We start from the raw sequence: 21,763 nt of genomic DNA, 5'->3' as shown, positions 1-21,763 counted from the left end.
TCATTAATGTAAGGGAAAAGACATATTACGTTAGCTGGAAAATCATCCACCATATGACAGATTTAGAGCTTTTCAAGGCTCTTTTAGCAAAAGAGTGAGCAAAGTCATTACAAGATCTTGGAGCATGTTCAAATTTTGAAAGTCTCTTTCACATCTTTGAATTTCTGAAATAATCCAAAAGATCTCCATTCTGCTGCAGATTTTGTTGTTGGCTAGACCAACCACTTCATTGCAATCCGTTTCAACGATCACAGCTGTTAACCTTGCCTCTTTTGCCACCTCCGTCCCCCATTTGACAGCTTCAGCTTCTGCTGTAGATTCGTTCTCCTGAAACCTTGAGCTTTTGAGTGCTGCAGCTATCACTTGGCCATGGCAATACCTGATGACATCACCTAGCCCTTTATTCTGCTGATCTTTGTGGGCAACAACATCTAATTGACTTTATAATGGCCTGTAGGCGGTGGATACCACTGTCTCTGCTTGCTGCCTTCAGTGCTTCTTGTGCACACCTATTCCTTCGCTTGCATTCTTTGAAAAGTCTCCATAACTGCTTGAGCCTTAGCAGCTGAAATTAAGGGATTTAGTTTCTGTCCCAAAAAAATGAACTTGTTCCTTGCATGTCATGCTGGCCGCCAGATAGCCGCCACAAATTCTAGCTCACTCGAGCAAGAAACACTTGTTCAACCCCAGTTTTGCAGATTTGGCGCATTGGTTCTTGCAAAGTTTCCCTTCTTGATATGTTTTCTGAATTTGGCAACAAGTTCTTGTCAGCCCTCCACAGAAAGATTTTGATCTTCTCTGGTAGTTGAGAGTCCATATGGTGTGCCAGCCATGAGAATCACCTGTTGAACTTGTTGGGAAGGCAGCAAACTTAAAGTTGAGAGCTAAGTGATAGCCACTCCTCACTGTGTATTGCCCTTTCTTATCACAATGCCACAGTAGCTCATCTTTTTGGGAAGTTCTTAGTAATGGGATTCTCTATATAATCTCTGCATCCTCATTTGCAAATGCTGGTCAATCAAGCTGTCATTCCACTGATGATTGGGGTCAATTAGCACTGAGACTCTAGCAACTGCAGGTAAGGATGGAACAAAGTTAGGCCTAAATTATTATTGGCCTGAATGCAATTACTTGCCATAATTGGAACATCGCCTCCTCTTCTCACTCTCCATCTTGTTCCCTTTTGAAGGACCTGTCTAGCCCACAAAATAATCCTCCAGATAAAAGATGGGTTAGAGCTAAATTTAGCTTCCAGAAAATGAATTTGACAAAAGTATCTAACTCTCATTACTTCGGCCACCAAGAAGTCCGAATACTTTGGAACGAGAGCTTGATTGTGGTTGAAACCGCCAACTCCAGCACATTAGTTAAGACTGCATCTGAAAAAATTCAAAACCACACAAGAGTTGAAATTCCAACTTTTTTCATTTTTTTTCCCTGAATGTGGTTGAAATTCTAACTCGAAACAACAACCGTAAGTTCATAACCTTATTGTTTGTGGGAAAATTTAAACAATTGCGTATTCTATATTTTCTTCGATTCATGTTGTTTGTCATGGCCCGCCAAAAGGGTGATTTTAACTGCCCTCGGTGGGACCCGCTCTCTTACTCCTACCAAACACATGATCGCAATGGCAGACACAAAATAGGATAAAAAATGTCCACCCTTCGAAATAAAAAATTAAAAAAAAGAACCGCTTAATAGTCAACCTCACGCTTATGGACAGACTATGGATTCAGGGAGGAATTTTAGAATTTAATCTCCCAAAAAGCTAAAAGTTTTACCAGATTATATTCTTATTCGCAATCACAAAGGAGTTTGAGAATCGATGGCCGTCGAAACCACCGTTTTGCCGGTGATAGTGAAACTAAGAGAGGTGGAAAAGGAAATAATAGATCCGGCTCTGGCTTCCCAAGTCAGAGATTCCATCAAAGAGCTGAAATCCTTGGAAGGTCAAGAAGGTAATGGCCTTAGTCCTGAGTTTCTGCGAGCTGTTTACCTTGCAGAGGACACCATAGACACATTCCTCAAGGAAATCAGAAAAGAATTTTACCGACAACAGAATCATTTGGTTAAAGCTGGTATCGATTTGAGGTCTGCCTACATCAAAAGTCGTTTCAGCGATAAGATGAAGAAATTAGTAGGTGTTATCAAAGAAGAGTCAAGTGCGATGCTTGTAGATGCGGCAGCGCTGACGAGCGGCAAGTCAAGAAAGAAACCTGAATTGCAGGGCACCAGGTCAAGTACGAAGCTCCCCGTCGAAAATGCAGCATTCAATAACGCTTCTGAGGCAGCTAATTCTAATAAGAAAACTGGTATGCTGGATTTTATTTTGAATGATGAAGTAAAGGGTTTGGCAGAACTAATCCTCTCTGATTACCCTTCACCTCTCCACATTCCGGTGGTGGATGTGGCTGGATCTGCTGAGACACCTGAGTTGTGGAAGATCTACAGCTGTGACGATATCAAGAATCATTTTCAATGCCGTGCTTGGTTTCTTGTTCCTCCAAGGCTTGATAAAAGAGAACTTGCCATCAACATATTAAACCAATTTGCTCCGACTGATGTGGAACTGGAAGAGAAGTCGCTCGAGTCACCGCAAACAGTGGTTCATAATTACTTGATTCATAAGAGATACTTAGTGATATTAACTGATGTCCGGACACCTGATATTTGGGAGATTATCAAGTTCCTTTTCCCCAACTCGCTGAGTGGTAGCCGGGTGATTTTAAGTTTTCGTGAAGCTGATGCAGCAATGCATCGAAATCTGAACTTCTTTGGAGGAGATTTGAATCTCAGCTTCAAAGAAATGAAAGCACGATCTCCTTTAAACGAAGCTGTTGTTGTCGGGAATGACGATGATGTTAATACCATTCGGCCACATATTTCAGTTGCAGAGATTTTGGGACCGGAAGCAGAGATGGTCGGTCTTGAGGATCAGTTGTTGAGGTTAGCTCAACTGACTATGAGTAGCAGCAGTAAGTATTTCCTTATCTCGGTGGTGGGTGTGGCCGGCTGTGGCAAGACCACTCTGGTGGAAACAATTTACAACAGTTCATATATAAGGCAGAATTTTGAGTACCATGCTTGGGCTAATGTTTACGTTTCTCATGATTTTGATTTGAGAAAAGTCTTCATTGACATACTGGAACAGGTCACACGGGTGAAGATTGCAGAAGAATTGGCGCTCAATGAATTGGAAAGTAGGCTTATACGGCTTTTTCAATCTAAGAGGTACCTGATAGTGTTGGATGATGTCCATTTACCTGGTGCTTGGTATGAACTCCAAAGGATCTTCTCGCCCAACACATCATCAAGTGGCAGCAGAGTGATCCTACTTACCAGAGAAGCTTTTGTTGCTCGCGCTTTCAGTCCGTCAATCATTCTTCTCCAGCTTCGTCCACTGAATGTAGATGAGAGTTGGGAATTGTTCCTAAAGAAGGTGGGGAGAGAGAAACGTGCTTCAGAATTATTGAACCTCAAGGAAAAGATCTGGAAAAAATGCGGCGGTCTACCTCTTGCAATATGTGTGCTGGGAGGTTTGTTATCTACTAACAGGCAGATTCAAAATTCTGATTGGGAAAAGGTGATTGAGGGGTTCACGCCTGGGGGAAAGAAAAAGGAAAAGCAGATTCAACATGTTGAACAGGTGGCATCAGATAAAGATCAATCTGGTTCTCGGGATGAATTGCCTCCCTCAGATAACTTGGATGCTTCATCTATCTGGGGTCTGGGATATAAGTATCTATCAGCGCATCTAAAGGCATGTCTTCATTATCTCTGTCTCTTTCCCAAATCACATGAGATCCCTGTAAGGAGGTTGCTTCAGTTATGGCTTGCTGAGCGATTTGTGACCCCAAGCGAAGGGGAAGAAATGACTCCTGAAGATCGGGCAAGGAAAGATTTTGAACAACTGGAGCAAAGGAACATGATCGAAGTAGTAAAACGAAGGTCAGATGGAAGGCCTAAAACATGCCGTGTGCCAAGTACTCTCTATGACACTTTTCAGAATGCCGAGAAAATGGGATTTTACCACCATCACAAAGCAAAATCAGATTCTACCTCCAGTTTACCAGAGTTATGCATCCGCAGGCTTTCAGAGCATTTATACAACCAGAATGACAGTGTTCCTCCAGATGAATACATCGAATGTCTGCATTCTTATTTATCTTTCGACAAGAGAATGGGAGATAAACCTGCAGATGAAGTAGGTAATTTGCTTAACAAGATGATCAATAGAAGAGGCTACAGATTGCTCAGAGTGCTTGATCTTGAAGGTGTTTACAAACCAGTGCTACCAGAAACAGTAGGAAAGCTGCAGCTTCTGAGGTATTTTGGTCTGAGGTGGACTTTTCTTGATTCAATTCCAGAGTCAGTAGGTGATCTTCCCTGCCTAGAGACTTTAGATTTGAAGCACACTAATATAACCTCATTGCCTAAGTCAATCTGGAAGGTAAAGACACTTAGGCATCTCTATATGAATGATATTTATTTGCAAATGTCAGTTCAGAAGCCATTTGTCAAATATTCTTTAACCAACCTTCAGACATTGTGGTCCTTATTAATCGGCAACAAGAGCCCTCCATTGAATTGGTTGGAAAGCTTGAGGGGTCTTAAGAAATTGGGTCTGACCTGCCATATTGCATCGCTTGGGCAGATAGCTAAGTGGATTCAAGACCTGATAAGTCTTGAGTCTTTAAGGTTGAGATCACTAAATGATTTTGGTGAACCCTCGGACCTTGTTATTGGACCCCTGAATAATCACAGGGCACTGAATGAGTTGTATTTGCTTGGAAAGTTACCAGAACCACTTAAACTAGACAAGCTTCCACCAAATCTCAGAATCCTTACTTTGTCATTGTCATACCTATCGGAAGACCCAATGCCAGTGCTAGGACAGCTAAAAGAACTGAACATTCTCAGGCTTTTTGCTCATTCTTTCATGGGGGAAGAAATGACTTGTGGCGATGGTGGATTTCCAAAACTCCGTGTATTGAAGTTATGGGTGCTGAAGGAGTTGCGAGAGTGGACTATTGGTAAAGAAGCCATGCCTGAACTAAGAGAATTAGAGATTAGATGTTGCAAAAAAATGAAGAAGCCTATTGAACTTGAAAAGTTGAGTACCTTGAAGGAACTAACCCTAACCGATATGAAAAAAAGTTTCGAATATGAAGTTAGAGGAAGCATGGCCAAGACTGTCAAAATTGTAATCAATCCTCCACAGGTGACTTTTATAGTTTTCCTTGTCTACCTACTTGTTACATAATCTCATGTTTACTTTCCCTTTTTCTGAGAAAGTATGAACTTTCGGTAAGCATGATTCAATGGTTGTATTTCTATTATAGGGTAAAAACAGGCATTGGGGTGAAACGGAATCCAGTGCAAGGCATCACAAGTTGCTTCTTGAGAGTAACTGACAAATTCCTGTTCATTTCTTTGGCGTCGGCAGTAGGTACAGAATCCAGTCATTTTGCAGAAAAATGAGATAATTTGTCATCAATTCTGATATTATTATTTCTTTGATGTAATTTTGTTTATCATTGTATTGTAGCTGCAACCTGTCATAAATTGCACATGGATGAAATGGCATGAAGGGATCATTGGTGCTAAAGTTTGTGAGGATGTTATTTTAGTATAGTACTGAAGTTTTATGTCTTGTGATTGTTGTCTGTGAAGAATAATCAGCACCTTTGGCATTGCCTCGTCAAAGCAACTGCTTTTATTGTAATTTCCTTACTGTATTGTAATATATTGGAAAGTTGGAGGGTGTTTGGACCTAAAATTGAAATCGAGTTGTTATCTTTCCTCACTCCGGTCCAAAATTGTGATAATTTCCTGTGTCCATTTGTGTACTTATTGATCGTTTTAGAAACATTTATGTTCAAAAGAAGGCATTTTTAACAGAAAACATTAGCTTCATACTTTAACATAAAATTTCTTTAAAATACAAAGACCTAGGTTGTCCTACTATCTCATGTGATATAGTAAATCACACATTTGAGAATGTTTTGTTGGACTTGTGAAACTTGGACCGGGAATATTACATCTAACTCCAGTTGGGTTATAACTTGCAAATTGATCCATGAAAATATCTCGCGGTATTATAGAGGATGTGCTCATTGATTATGATTGACACTTAATTAATATAGGATTCAAAAAAGCACAACCCTATTATCCTAGACCGACCTTTCTTGGCAACTGATGATGCTCATATTTAATGCAAGACTGGAAATATGTAATTGTTTTTTGGCAATATGACTATGGAGTTGAATATCTTTAACATTGTCAAACAACCTTGGCGTGCGACTTGCTATAGGTGTCAATGTGCAAGTATACACAATAAGTAATATACTAATTAGTATTTAGATCGTCTCTACATGGATTGATGTTATCAGATTTGCTACAATAATCTTAACAGTGTAGTTTTGTTCTATTTTAAAATAAGACAATTAATAAAATCAACAAACTAATTAAAATAAAAAGGAAACAAATAAAATACAATGAAGAAAATTTTCACGTTAAACACAAGGATGTAATTAATGGAAAATGAGTAATTGAGTTAATAAACCCACTTGATGATTTTGACTATTTTTTCAATTACAATACCGTTGCTACATCATCTATTACAGCACTGAGTAGAATCTCTTATGCATTTTCAGCTATCGCCTGTTAGATATCTTATACCTAACATAACTTAACAATGACTAATTGTTATGCTAATATTAGATATAACATTAAATGTTCTTGAATTCGTTTATCCTACATAGTGAATCCTTATTAGGCTTGGCAATTTAGCCCGATCATATTTTTGCCCCGATTGACTCAAACTTAATTTTTAGGGTTTTGACTCGAAATTTTAAGGTTAGGGTCAAACTTTTAAGGCCCGAACAAATTGTGTATTTTTATGAGTTTTTATGAATTATGAGTTTTTATGAATTATAAGTTTTTATGAATTATAAGACATGAGTTTTTTATTTGTATAAAACATTTTTTTTTACTGTTGGGTTGTTGAACTAAATTGTGTGTTTTTATTTGTATAAGACATGAGTTTTTTTATTTTTTATTTTTTATGTTGGGTTGTTAAATTGAATTGTATATGAATAAAATGGTTGTAGAATTACATTGTGTGTGGGGTTGAAATGGTTGTGGAAAGTGGAATTGAATTGTGTTTGAAATGGTTGAGGAATTGCCGAATTAGTTGAAATGGTGGTGGGAAATGGGAGGATTAACTATTTCGGTAGGGTTGGGTTGGGCCCGACCCGATGTTGACCCAATTCGGGTCTGGCCAGGCCCGACCTTAACTAAATATTTTTTGGGTTTTTTTAGGGTCGGGTTTTATTTTTTTTTATCGGGTCGGGTAGGGCTTGGCCAAGCCCGAGCCCGACCTAACCTTTTGGTATTCCTAATCTTTATGTCTAGTTCTTCACTAATTTTATATTAAGTATGACCTTATTCAAATTGAGATTTTCTCAACTTAGGAAACTCAATCTAAAACCAAGTATTATCTTAATTTAATCGACTAAGTCAGACTTTTTTTAGGCTATTTCTAGCTAGTATCCAATAAATGGGTGGTCTGCTGAAATAGGAAATTAAAATAAAGACAATTAAGACAAACTGTTGTAGCAAATACAGAGTAACATACATATGTCAGTCAAATATCTATTAAAATCGTTTATCACTCAACCACAATCCAATTCAATTCATGATTTGTAATAGAACAATAAATAAAATTGTTATAACCATTCAATATATTCCATAATTAACTAGAAAACAAGAAAAGAAGAAGAAAAACTAAAGTTTGCTTAGTCTTGTTGATATCTTCTCTTTAATCTTCTGTTACAGCCTTTAATCTATCTCTTAATTGTTGTTTTCAATCTAATATATGTAGACTTTCCATTATACACTTTATTATAAGCTCTAGACAATGTAGCTTCACTAGCTTAGTACAAAAAAATAAATGGCATCGGTTGTGGCCACAACATTATATCAAATAACAAATTTCTCAGTCATTCTGCTTCCTTGCCTGCAGTTGCAAGTGTTATAAACTCACTTTCCATTGTTGAGTGAGTTATGCATGTTTGTTTCTTTGAAGCCCAAGAAATTGCTCTTCCAGCAATTGTAAAAATCCAACCAGAAGTGGATTTATTATCTCTTGTATTGGTTACCTGATTAGCATCTAAATATCCTTCCAGTACTTTAGGATAATCACTATAAAATAAGCCCAAATTAATGGTCCTTTGTAAGATAACCAAGTATCCTACTAATTGCTTTCCAGTGTTCAACACTAGCGTTGCTCGTGAATCTTGACATTTTACAAACTGCAAAGGCTATATCTGGCCTTGTACAATACATAGCATACATCACGCTACCAACATTACTGGCATATTCTAGTTGTGCTACTGCTCGGCCTGAATTCTCTAGTAATTTAATACTATAATCATAATGGGTATTAGCTTCTTTAAATTTCAAATAATTGAATTTAAGAAACACTTTCTCTATATAATGAAATTGACACAACGAGTAACCCCCACTATATTTCTTCACTTTGACACCTAAGATAGTATCTACTTCACGAAGATCTTTCATCTTAAATTGTGAAGTAAAATACTTCTTTGTATCATTTACTCGCATATTTGTTCCCAATATAAGCAAGTCATCAATATACAAGCATATAATCACACCAAAATCATTCGTAAATTTAAAATATATACATTTATCATCCTTATTATGCTTAAAACTATGAAATAAAATTACCGAATCAAACTTCTCATGCCATTGTTTTTGTGCTTGCTTTAAACCATAAAGCGACTTGACTAACTTGCATACCTTTTTCTCATTTCCAGGCAAAACAAATCCCTAAGTTTGTTCCACATAAATTTCTTCATCAAGATCACCATTAAGAAGATCGATTTTAACATCCATTTGATGCATATACAAATTGTTCAATGAAGCAATTGCAAATAGCACTCTTATAGATGTTAACCTTGCCACTGGAGCATATATATCGAAATAATCAATACTATTTCTTTGCTTAAACCCTTTGGCTACTAATCTAGCCTTAAAAGTTTGCAAAGAACCATAACTATTGTACTTTCTTCTAAACACCCATTTGCTGCTAATTGGTTTAGATCCTGGAGGAAGATCAACCAAGACCCATGTTTGATTTGATATGATCGAATCCATTTAATCATTTACTGCCTCTCTCCAAAAGGAAGCGTCTCTAGAAGACACAGCTTCGCTAAATGTCTTTGGATCATTTTCAACATTTAACAATAATGGTACTTTGTTAAGTACATTATTTCTATCCTCTTCAACTAAGAAGAGTAATGCTTGTGATGAAATAAAATCCAGAGCTAAACTCTTTTATTTCTTTTCACATTGACTCCTCATTAGTTCGAAAGATGTCATATACTCTTTCCTTTTATTATTATTAATGGAGGTACCAGGTGTATTATCACATGGTTGATTAATGATTGATTCTAATTCAATATTTGAATCATGTTGAAATTTTATTTTCAATAAATTCAACATCTCTAGATTTCACAATCACATTAGAATCTATATTTAACAATCAAGCCTTGGAATTTTCAGCATATCCTACAAAAACACTTTTCATACCTTTAGCACCTAACTTTGATGATTTAGGATCATGTATTTTATAAAAAGCTAAACAATCCCAGACCCTTAAATACATCAAATTTAGTTTTCTTCCTTTCCAAATTTCATAAGGAGATACATGTGTTTTCAAAGATGTGATTCTATTATGAATAAGACATGCAGTGAGTAATGCTTCGCCCTACAAATTGTTTGGTAGTTTTGCATTAAGGATCATGGAATTAATTATATTCGTAAAGATCATATTCTTCCTTTCAGCTAAACCATTTTGTTGAGGAGTAAATGGAGCTAATCTTTGGTGAATAATTCCAAATTCTTCACAATAATTATCAAACTCAATTGAGAAATATTCACCACCTCTATCACTTTGAACCATCTTGATTTTCTTATCTTTTTAGTTCTCAACTCACCTTTGAAAATTTTAAATTTATTAAAAGCTTCATCTTTTGTTCTAAGTAAATACACATAAGTGTATCTAGAACAATCATCAATAAAAGTGATAAAGTACCTCTTACCTCCTCTTATTAAAATGTCATTATACTCATAAATATCAGTATGTATTAAATTCAATATTTGAGTATTTCGTTCGGCTTTAGGAAAAAGGTTTCTTAGTTAATTTAGCTTGGATGCAGATTTCACACTTATGACTTTTAACATCATTGAAATTAATCAAACCATGCTTAGACATGTATTTCAAAGATCTAAAATTCAAATGTGCTAATCTAGCATGCCAAAAATCACAAGACTCAACATATAAGCTAAATTGATATCATTATTATTAATGTTGAGTTTGTACATTCCATCACAAGAATACCCTTTCCCAACAAATATTCCATTCTTTGAGATAATACAAGTATTACCCTCAAGCACAATCTTAAGCCCATGCTTACACATACAACTAGCAGAAACAAGATTCTTCCTAACGGAAGGTACATGAAAGATATTATACAATGTAACTTTCTTTCCAGAAGTAAAATTAATCTCAACTACTCATTTCCTTGCTATTATGGCTGCATCATTGTTCCTCATGAAAACCTTTTGTCCTTCCGTTTCTTCTTTGTACAATAAGAAAAATTTCTAATCATTACAAACATGAATGGTTGCACCCGAATCAAGCCACCAATCGTAGGACTTAGTTTCAGCCATATTGGTTTCAGTAATCATGCCAATTTGCATTTCAGAAACCATAGCACAAATCTCTTCATATTTGTCTTCAACAACATTAGCTTTATGGGAATTCACTTCTTCATTTTTCTTATTGAATCTGCAATCACTTTGGCGATGGCCTTTCTTGCCACAAAAGAAACAATTTCCAGAAATTTTTTTTTTGTGTTGGACTTCTTAAATTTCTTGTCATTCTTGACTTTGAAATCCTTTGAAAATTTACTAGCTTCAACAACATTAACCTTAGTAGAATCATTCTTATCCTTGGATTCGCGAGACCTAGTCTCTTCTTTGATTACCAAGTGTTTTTGTAATTCTTCTAAAGTTATGTTCTCTTTACTATGAAGGAGTTTCTTTTTACAATCATTCCAACTTTGAGGCAATTTAGCAATAATAGCCCCAACTTGAAATGATTCAGAAATTTCAACTTTTAACTCTCGAAGCTTTACAACTATAATTTGTAACTCATGTATTTGATCAAGAATGAATTTTGTGTTTACCATAATAAATTCAAAATATTTAGAGATAAGGAATTTATCAGTACATTCCTTCTCCGTTTTATATTTGTACTCAAGAGCCTTCCAAATTTCCACCGGAGAAGTCATGGAATTGTAAAGATTATAGAGCCTGTCAGAACGCGTATTGAGTATGTGATCCCGACACATCAATTCATCATCTTCACGCTTTTTCCTTGCAACTTTAACAACTTCGGTATCATTTTCTTTTGGCTCTGGAAATGATTCCAATTTTGGATCAAGAACATGTGCAATTTTCATAACAGTGAGAAGGAAGAACAATTTTCCCTTCCAGTGAGTAAAATTAGTGCCATCAAAACGATCGAGATGGACACTTGGATTAAGAAATGAAGTCAAATTCTTCTCAGCCTCCATGTAACATTAAAACCTTAAAGACTGTTGGTGGATTTTCAAATATGGAGGCAAATAATAGTAAGAGAATTTGATAGGATTTGAGACGTGTTTACACACTTTCCTTTAAGATTTTATTTGCCCTCACCAATCTTGGTTTGCTATAGAGTTTTAATGGCAAATTACCCCCAAGATATAATAAATCCTGAATACAATCTCTAGCAAATAAGATTGTATTCCAAGAACACAAAAGAAATCTGTAAAAATCTGATATTAATCTAATGTGTGTATCTATTTTAATGAAGAAGATGTTTATTTGAAAGAATACAACCATTAGAAATGGTATTTTTTCAAACACTCTTTTAGTTTGAAATTTGCATCCATTCACAATTGAAATTTTTAAGCCTGCTAATCGTTTTTTCAGTTGACGCGAAAACACACTCTCTGGAAGAAAATGGCTCGTCGTTTTATTCCAAAATATCAAAATAAGTTGCTCTCTGGAAATAAATGGTTAGCTGTTTTCTCCAAAAGGTTAGTCATTTTCTGTAGAACAGAAAACATGCTCTTTGGACGAAAACGGTTAGCCGCTTTATCAGAAAACGGCAAGCCGTTTTCTGTAAAATCCAAAACCTAATCTCTGGACGAAAACGGCTAGCCGTTTTATCTAAAAATGATTAACCGTTTTCTTTCTAAATTTCAAACCATAAAATATTACAATCTCACTTACATTCATAGAAGGCCAAAGAGGGCGGCCATTCATTATAATAATATTGCTTACTCAAAAAGCCATTGCAAATACCAAAACTAGTACTGTTACTGTTGTTGCAACTTAATGGCGATATGAGCTTCATGCGTCTCTTCGAAGACCGCAACAGAAGGGGCTCTAAAGCATGGTCGAGCTCGAAAGCAGGAAGCCATGTACAAGGAAGACAAGAAGCTGCCATTGAACGAAATTAAAACAAAACGTGTCTTGAACTGCTTGATAACTGGAATTGAAATAAAAGCAGCAGAAGCTCCGGAGGTTCTTGATAGCTTAGTAGATAATGAATTGATGACTCTAACGAGCAATCAGAAAATATCAGAGAAATAACGTTGGCATGTGCATTGAAGTCTTAGAGGCTGAGACGTCTGGTCCTTTCGACTTTGAGTTAATTAGTTCACACGTAAATCAACAAATCCATGCTAATAAAGCACCCAAATAATAATAATAATAATGCTTAAACATCCCAAATAAAATGTTATGCCACATGTTTAAATAGTGATAATATTGAGATTAACTCATTTATAATTTTTATATTCTTAATTAATAGTTTCCAATTTCTCGCTTAAATTTTGGTAAAGAGAAATTTATTCCGAGAGAAAATTAAGAGTTGAACTGAGGCCACCTCTACAAATCCTCCACATAATGTCAAAAATACTTTTTCCTTTTCTTTTTCCAAGAAAAGACTCTTTTCATTTGTAAAACTTTTACTTTTCTGTAACTTTCTCACAATTAAATTTCTTTTACAGTATTGTTCTATTCAAATCTTGATATCTCTATTATACTATTCATACTTTCTTTCTCAATAAAACCAAAAAAAAAAAAGCTTCCCAAAAATTAAAATAATTAATATAAAAAATAAATATTTTAAGTTTGTGCAAGAATCAATTATATAGATTGAGAAGAGAGAAAAAATCATAATATATTTCACAAATAAAATAAATTTAAGTGAGAGAGTAAAAATATAAGTAGTTTTAATTTTATTTATATTTATCCTTATATGTAATTGTAACAAAATAAGAATTTAATGAGATTAAAGAAAGAATGCTAATAATTTAACCCAAAAATTAGTTTTTGGTCTACCAAATTTTATCCTAAATTTTTTTATGACAAAAATTTCACCATCACGGCTATGCCACCTCTGACTATTATTACCTTTGGTATGGATTACCTCGTTCTAAAATCAAATATATGGTTCAGTTCAGTTGGATGATGAAACTAGAAAGATAATAGACAAATATCATTTGGTTTGAAAAGTGTGTTAAATTTTAGAGACATCAAAATCTCAACTTTTATTTCTCATCTCACAAGGATCGATCAACATGCGTGTCTTTTTAAACTGCGGCATCATAATAATTGATACATATCAAACGGAGTGGTCTTAGAACAATACCCAAATGTCATGCCAATACAAAATATACGTCTTGGCAGAGTTCCACAATGCACGCACTTGGATTTGGATGTTAATTAATTGCTGTAAATTGACTAACATCCCACGCGTGTGGTCAGGGTTTTTTCTTTAGCCATAATCAATTTCCTTTAAAAGGAGCGAATAAGATGGATGAATTGTGTCCACCAAAGCCAAATGAATTGGACATCGCCACTTTTATGTCCAAACGTTCCTTCTTGGGGCCAACTAGTACTTTTGCGTCCTGAATCAGGAGAGACATCTTGTGAAAAAGCAGTAACCTTTTTTGAAAATATTTCCATTTTAAATTCAAGAAGCATACCACATGTTTGTCAGGATTTTCCAGATTTAGGTTTGGATGTATCCATCCAGTTTGTATTGCCTGCAGAAAAAGGAAAAAATCCTATTCAAAAAACAAACATGATATGTCCCCAAACCTAACACTTTCTTAAGTGATTTTCAAGAAATTTTTTTTCTTTTTTGGGTTGGCCACCTTCTTTCTATATCCTATTAAAAACCATGACATTTTACAAGAAACATATACGCGATTCTCTCGCGAGAATGACTACCGCATAACACTCCCAACCCGACTTTTATTGAAAAGCCTCATGTTTTCAAATTTTTTCTGATCTGCCCCTAAGTTTTCATTTCTGACCCAACAGTGATATTGTATTATGTAAAACTTGGAGTGAGCAACCAAATAAAGTTAAACTATAATTAAAAGCTATATTAAGTTTTCAACATATAGTGGAGGATATTGTACCAATAGCGCCTTCATATTGTAAATATACCTTCTGTCAATCCGTAAGGTTTCAATTATTGTGGCCAGCACTCTAGAATGAGTATGCTCATTTTCTAATATTCGAGTGATCTATGCAATCACACCATGGATGCAGAGAAAACAGAAGCTATTCACCTTGATTGTGGCAACAGCTTCCGCAGCACCTGAAGCTCCAAGTAGATGGCCAATCAAGGATTTTGTAGAGTTCATTCTTAGCTGCAAAATGTTGGAATCAAATGAAGCATAATATGGGAAAATTTGACACGATCCGATTATCCGACACGAACACGACACAAATAAATAGGTATCAGTCATCAAATTTGACACGGTTATCAAATGGGTTGCATTCGGGTCGATACAATTTTTTTCCTTGTCAAATTAGGGTTAAAATTCTTGACTCATTTACTCAATCAATGACACAATTATATTTTCTATTCTTAATTAATTTGTAGATTCTTATTATCAAAATTCAAATTTTAAACATGATTCTCTTTTTATTTTTATTTTTATTTTTTAGAATGATGAACAGATACACATTGCTTCATTTATAAAATTTTATAAAGATTTTGAACTTCAATACTATAAATATGTAATATTTTGGTAGATATGTATACACACACACGACAGTATGTAAATGTTTGATGTAAATTTTGTTAAATAGATATATAGATATTGACTGAGCTCTTAATAATATATTTAATTTCTATATCAGGTTACGGTCTCAATATTTTGACACGATTATTAAATAGATTGTGGTTGAGTTAACCTAAATTGAACACGACACAAAACTTATATAACATGAACACAATCCAATGATCCGTTTTGCTAGCTTTAATAGCATCTAAGTATATAATAATTAACTAAATTTAAGTGGCAATGTGCTTCAATTTTTACCTCAGGATTCTTTCAAAAACAACGGATTACAGCTTGATATTCTCTCAGATCACCTAGTCTAGTTGATGGAGCATGTGCATTAATGTAGTTCACATCTTCTTTGGCAACCCCAGATTTAGCTAAAGCCTTCTCCATGCAAGATACCATACCCACCCCTGATTTCAAAAACATATGTATATTGCTCCAGCAGAAATAAACTCAAATAGATGTGGATAGTGGGAATTTTAGAAAGCCTATGTACTAACCCTCAGGATGAGGCGCAGTTATGTGATAAGCATCACAAGTTAAGCTTCCATCCAGAATCTCTGCATAAATATTTGTCCCTCTTTTCTGTCGAATTATTTGAGTGTAAATACATGAGTGCGTGAGTGGGAAATAATGCCCTATAGTTAATCGTAAAAAGTGATGATTCTGCTAGTAATTAACCTTAGCATGTTCCAGCTCTTCTAAAAGCAAAACCCCAGCTCCTTCTCCCATAACAAATCCATCGCGATCCTGCTCGTTGTGTAATCAAAATATGTATTGCCAAATCATTTATTCCTTATTATAATAGAAAGTTATTCAACAAGAAGAGAGGGAAGAGTTGAAACGATTACAGCGTCCCATGGGCGTGCAGCTTTGGTTGGATCACTATTTCTTTGCGAAAGAGCATTGCATGCGATAAGACCGGCTATGCCTGAGATTCCAATAAATAATCAGTAAAACAAAACTACTCCAAAATGCAATGGCTATGTTAACTGTACCTGATGGAATAATCATCCCATCTGAACCACCACAGAGCATAATGTCCTGCATATTTTGCAACAAATATGTATCATGTTGTATCTTATAACTAAGACTTCTCCAATGTAACATCCTAATTGATGTTCTTAGCTTTAAGTAATGACAGCTTGAGATGAAGGCGAGTTGCTTACAGTGTCACCTTTGATTATGTGACTAGCTGCATTAAGTATGCTGTAGTTGCTCGATGCACAAGCTGTATTGATTGAATAACTTGGACCTGCCCATCCCTGCACATAATTGGAAGCATGTCAATTTCAAATCAGTTTAAGATTGCATAAATGTTTTTTTTTTTCAACAGGCCACAAAGCTATCTTATGAGCTTACCAAATCCATTGCTAAGACAGCTGAAGCCATATTGGTTAATGAATAAGGTATGTAAAAGGGACTCATCTTCTTATACGAAACTTTTATTGCTTCAAATCCATCATTAAGAACCTATTCAAAAGCCAGAAAATCATTACAACATGCGAGTAAGGCTACATGCTCTTGTTTATAAGCAAGCCATAATACTTGCCACTCCTAACTAACTTTTGTTTTCAAAGCTCAAAGCTCACTTACACGCAAGCCTCCCATGGCAGACCCAATTATAACCCCACATCTACTTTTATCCAACTCTCCGCTAACTTGTTCAGTAATTCCAGCATCTACCAAGGCTTTTTTGCCAGCGACGAGAGCATAAATCAAGTATTTGTCTGCTTTCTTCGCAATTTTTGGTGAGATCCAGCCATCTATTGAGAGAGATTTGATTTCTGCAGCAATTCTCTGTTAAAGATTTGAGAATAGCATCATCCAATAGCTTTGTACACAAACTCAGTTATGATAATGAAATTTACACAAGATTTAGACATACAGTGGGAAATTCTGAACAATCAAAGCCCTGTATATCACTTATCCCAGTAACCCCTTCAAGAAGGCTGGTGTGAAACAAATGTGCATCGTCACCAAGTGGTGTTACAGCACCTAACCCAGTCACAACAATTCTCCTTTCTCCAGTTTCTTTTTTCTTTGTTATGACGAGCTCCTTTTTACATTGTGCAGCAGACACCGCCATTGTTTTTCCTACAAGCATAACAAAATAATCCCAGTAAGAAATTGGGCTGATGAGAAGAATAACATGACCGCATGGGATAAAATTTCCTTACTCGAAAAACCATTCCGAATACAGAAAGTACTCCCAATGTTGCATCTTCATGTGAGTTTCTTGTGTCTCTTCGGAGATTTCAACAGAGGACTTTAAAGCATGGTCATTTCGATAATTAGCTGCAGGGTTTGTACAAAGAGGAGATGCTAAAGAAGCAGTTTCCATTTTAAGAAAACGACAACAAAACAAAAGCAAATATGTCGGGGGGGGAGAGAGAGAGAGAGAGAGGTGCCTCCAAATGATCACCAGATGAAATGATATGATCAGAGTAGAGCTCACATAGATAATGGTAATAATCATTAAAGCTGAAGTAAGTTCATTATTGTATTATTGAGAGCCACAGACTGTATATTAATTAATTGAGCTTATCTTCAGTCATATTCTTGATGACACGTTTTTAGCAATCCCCATTGACATTACTGTAAACAAATTTTCTTATATTGATATAGCAGAAATTAAGATGGCTCATGCATAATTATAGAAGTAATTACGTTGTTGAAATACTGGTGCTTGAGTAGACAACTAGTCATTTCCTGTTGAAAATTGAACTTCCAACTTTTGTGGAATAATTTCTAAATTACTCATATAGAATTTTACGCATGTTATAATTAAATAATTTTTAGGTGCGAACATCCACATATTCTACACTTAATGCTTTAAAATATTGTAATAGATTTTGATAATATAATATTATAAAATCTTTTTACAACACCGACGTTAATATTCATATTTTGATAAGCAAGTTTACACTAAAGAATAACTCTAATACAATTATATAATTTAGACACTCAAATTATAAATACAGTGTGATAAAAAATTATTAGAAGATAAAGACGGAGAAATCAATATTAGATCCAAATTTCTAACGATTTCTCCACTGAACATAGGCACCAGGTGCACTCAGACTCATTCGAACTGTGCCCGAGTGAAGTTAGTAATGTCGAAGTAATTGTGAGAAACTTACAATACAATAAAGGATATTTTAATATTTTAATATTTCTATTTTCTTGTGAAAACCTTGTAACGCAATTTTTTTTTTAATCGAAGCAGCATTGTTAATTAGATAATAATAAAAAAATCTAATCAATCAAAACAATCCGCCGAAACGATTTAATTATATAATTGATCCATTCTGCACAAACTTCAAATTTTCAAATCCTCAACGGCCATATTTACTTCTGTTTTTGGTCGAAAATTTCCTTTCATTCCGGCAATTCGATTTCAAAAAGCGAAAGCAAGTTGTTACCTTAAAAACCAGAAGAAAGCAAAAGAGTAGCGAATCAATGGCAGCTCCTGAGTCTGAGCAAGTAATATTCATCGAAGAAGGAGATGATGAATACAGCACCGACAGTGGAGGGTCCGACCTGGGCTATGATTCGGATTTAGACCCGAGTTACAGCCCTCTTGAGGACACCCATGCCACCTTCTCAAAGCTCTCAATTGGGAAAAAGTCCAAGTCTCGGTTAGATTTTTATTTCAACGATATTTAAATAAAGATAATTTTTTTTCCCTTTTTATCTTGGCCTTGTTCTAATAATAGATTTTCTTTTCTTTTTTATTTATTTTTTCATGTCTAGTATTGGCAAAGATTTGGATGTGGGTGTTGATGAAATTGAAGAAAAAGTAATCCAGAAGATCATTGAAGGTATATTTATTTATTTGTTGCAAGTTAAAATCAGAACTTTTGTAATGGGTAAGGATATTGCTTTAACAAAAATTTGAATTTTGGACAAATACATGATTAGTTTAGACAGGATTCCATTGTTCGTGCATTATAAATCTTCAAACTTTAATGATCACTTAACTGGGTTTTTAGTGTTTTTGGCTGCTTTCAAATTGTGGTGGCAGCCGGGCAGCAAGAGAAATTGAAAGTGGAGCAATGTAAAGTTTATTTGAGGAACAATGGATTGAGATTGACGGGCAATAAACCCACACTTATTCAGCGTATAAAGGAGCATCTAGAGTAATTTCAACTTTTTTCGTGAACTAATAATTTCACTTAAGACCTATAACACTTTGATTTTCCTTTTTGTAATCTTTTGATACTTTTCAGAATCTCAAATGGTGGTGGAGAGAGAAGGTACCCAATCTCTAGCTTTGTTTTGGACTGTAAAGGTACAAATTTGATTCATTAATTTACTAGATTTACGGGTCTGAAAAAAATGTCAGTTCATTGTAACACTCTTTGGTTGATTTGCTTATAATGCATTAGAATGCACACACCTCTTCCAGCCTTCCTCCCTGATACTAGTATAGTGTAGTTCTAGTAACCCTACTTTTATTTTGTGTTTGTACTCATTACCCTGATACGTACTGAATGCAGGTGACGCTTGCACAGGTGACGTTGTTATGTTTGAACAGAATGTTTACAAAATGTAAGCTATTGGTCTATGACTCTATGTTTATGTGCCGAAAATACAAGTTCAATGAAACTGGCATTTAACCTCCAATATCTGCCAAAGAATACTAATTCTGTCAATACATTATTTGATTTACAAATGTAACAATGACAACAAATACTTTGGATTTGCTAGTATCGCTGTGCTCTTTTCTCAAAGTTGTTTGCAACCGTTGAGTGTTTTGTTCTTACCTTATTTCTACATCATTAATTAGGTTTAACATAGCAGCTTGTAGTGCAAGTGGTCCCCCATTTGGCAAAAGGATTGTTGCTGGCCGCATTGTGAAAGAAAGCTATGGAGCAGCCAAGCAACAACATACATTTACAGTGAGTCATAAGCCCTATATAATTTGGACTTTGGGAGTTTATTGGAAAGCCATTAATCATAGAAAATCTATGACTATTCTTGAACTGTCATGTCTTAAAACTGTTCAGTTATCTGGGTTTATGCATTAGGGTAATGATATTTCTTGATTTTGCGGTATGATCATTTCAAGCAAATTTGATGGATGGAATTTCTCTAGTTGGTTCACCTACAATTGAGATAAATTTTCTAGGAGTAAATTTTGAACAGGCAGATGCTGTATTTTAAATTCCGTCAAAATAATTATTGTGATTAAAGTGCTGTTTTTGGCTAATCTTTCAGATAGAGGTACTTTGGAGCAAAGGGGAGAAGCCACTCCCTCCACTTCGTCCTCTCCTAATTAAAGGTCGAAACCTTTATCGTCTCCAGACCTTGAGACAGGTTTGCACAGAGCTGAAGTTTCTTCTTCCTATTATCTGTGGATTCTTAAATATTAACCCAGCTTTGCCCATATTGTTGCTGTCAGAGATGGGAAGACGAAGGGGAGAGACACAAGGTTTTGATGGAGAAGCACTCAAGGGGTTTTATTGCAAGGTCTAATAGAGAAATACGGATCCATGGAAAGGAAAAGAGGAAATTGCTGAAAGCAAATAGGTATAATTTCATATAAAAATGAAGAAACTCAACCATGTTATTTTCAGATGTCCATAAATCATGTTATTTTAAGATTTACATGCTTATGTTGTTTGTTCTTCAGGATGTCCATAAATCAGGTTCCAAAAAGTTGCCAGTCTCAAATGAATTTAATTGCAACAGAAAAAGTGGAGATTCTGTCTCAACAACAGCTAGCCTTAAATATGGACTCTAATCAAATGAAGAATGGACCTCAGCAGCTATCAGTTCAACCTCAAAAACCAAGCTTATCAGTCGATCATAGGAAGGTGGCAGCTCAACCTCAGCTTTCTGCTGATTCCAAAAAAGCAGCAAAGCTGCTTTCACAATTGCTAGAGCAGGAATTGGCAGTAATGCAGAATAATTGCCAGACACAGGTTCCTCAGGATCCTATTGTTAAGCTCAGCAGCATTAGGGAGGCTCCAATCAATAGACAGCGATTGAAAAGCATTAACCATCATCCTCCAACATGTCCACCTCAGGAGCAAAGCTGCATGAAACAACAGCTCTGCCCATATTATCCTAAGGGAAGATGCTATTTTGGAGACAACTGCAAATTCTTGCATGAACAGAGAGACAATGGTGATCAAAGACGCGAGTACAGGTGGTATGACGGGCTGCCTAGACAGTTTGAAAGGCGTGGAAACTGAATATGCAAAAACATATAGATCGGTTACAATGTTGAATGCTTTGATTTTTGCTCATTGTATGCGTTTTGTTCTATTTGGGCCATCCTACAGCAGGCCCAGTTCTTACTGTCTGGACTCTAGACAGTAAGCCCAATGGCAGTCAGTTTTCTTGTGAACATGACTGCCTGTTTCAACAAAAGAATATAAAGATTTTTTGTTAAATTTCTAAATTTTGTAAAATAAAAATATTTAAAATCAAACGCTTTATTTATGGTAACTAAAATTAATCTTGATTCTCACTTCATTTTATTTTTGTCCGTATATATATTGAGAGAAGGCAAGTGATGG

At 35.3% G+C, this 21,763-nt stretch overlaps 2 protein-coding genes and 1 pseudogene across 12 annotated transcripts in view; 2 read left to right on the top strand and 1 right to left on the bottom strand.

Moving 5' to 3' along the window:
• LOC102611411 (zinc finger CCCH domain-containing protein 62-like) overlaps positions 1-21,763 on the top strand; it is a 116,978-nt gene that overhangs the window by 68,658 nt on the left and 26,557 nt on the right. Inside the window, exons 1-9 of one of the 11 annotated variants that reach the window (XM_052444547.1) lie at positions 18,696-18,874; positions 18,990-19,057; positions 19,261-19,356; positions 19,466-19,492; positions 19,736-19,787; positions 20,026-20,137; positions 20,457-20,555; positions 20,641-20,768; positions 20,872-21,390. In XM_052444547.1, the coding sequence (XP_052300507.1) occupies positions 18,696-18,874; positions 18,990-19,057; positions 19,261-19,356; positions 19,466-19,492; positions 19,736-19,787; positions 20,026-20,137; positions 20,457-20,555; positions 20,641-20,768; positions 20,872-21,390 (1,280 nt within the window). Of the gene's footprint in view, positions 1-18,695; positions 18,875-18,989; positions 19,058-19,260; positions 19,376-19,465; positions 19,528-19,735; positions 19,788-20,025; positions 20,138-20,456; positions 20,556-20,640; positions 20,769-20,871; positions 21,709-21,763 lie in introns of those variants that run through there. The other 10 variants (XM_052444546.1, XM_052444537.1, XM_052444538.1 and 7 more) reach the window with 10 other exon arrangements.
• Positions 1,647-5,809, top strand: LOC102607484 (putative disease resistance RPP13-like protein 2). Its single transcript, XM_006465785.4, has 3 exons — positions 1,647-5,224; positions 5,346-5,452; positions 5,552-5,809. Exons 1-2 carry the CDS (start codon positions 1,829-1,831, stop codon positions 5,415-5,417), a joined length of 3,468 nt encoding a protein of 1,155 aa, XP_006465848.2. The 5' UTR covers positions 1,647-1,828; the 3' UTR covers positions 5,418-5,452; positions 5,552-5,809.
• On the bottom strand, positions 13,585-17,706 carry LOC102630688 (3-oxoacyl-[acyl-carrier-protein] synthase II, chloroplastic-like; annotated as a pseudogene).

This window comes from Citrus sinensis, chromosome 7, assembly GCF_022201045.2.
Source record: "Citrus sinensis cultivar Valencia sweet orange chromosome 7, DVS_A1.0, whole genome shotgun sequence".
Taxonomy (NCBI): Eukaryota; Viridiplantae; Streptophyta; class Magnoliopsida; order Sapindales; family Rutaceae; genus Citrus; species Citrus sinensis.
This window is presented reverse-complemented; position numbering and strand designations above follow the sequence as displayed.

Excerpts from the sequence above, each read along its gene's own strand:
- LOC102607484 (XM_006465785.4), top strand. The coding sequence starts at position 1,829 with ATGGCCGTCGAAACCACCGTTTTGCCGGTGATAGTGAAACTAAGAGAG. Across the intron at positions 5,225-5,345 it reads TTGTAATCAATCCTCCACAG|GGTAAAAACAGGCATTGGGG; the intron begins GTGACTTTTATA and ends TTTCTATTATAG.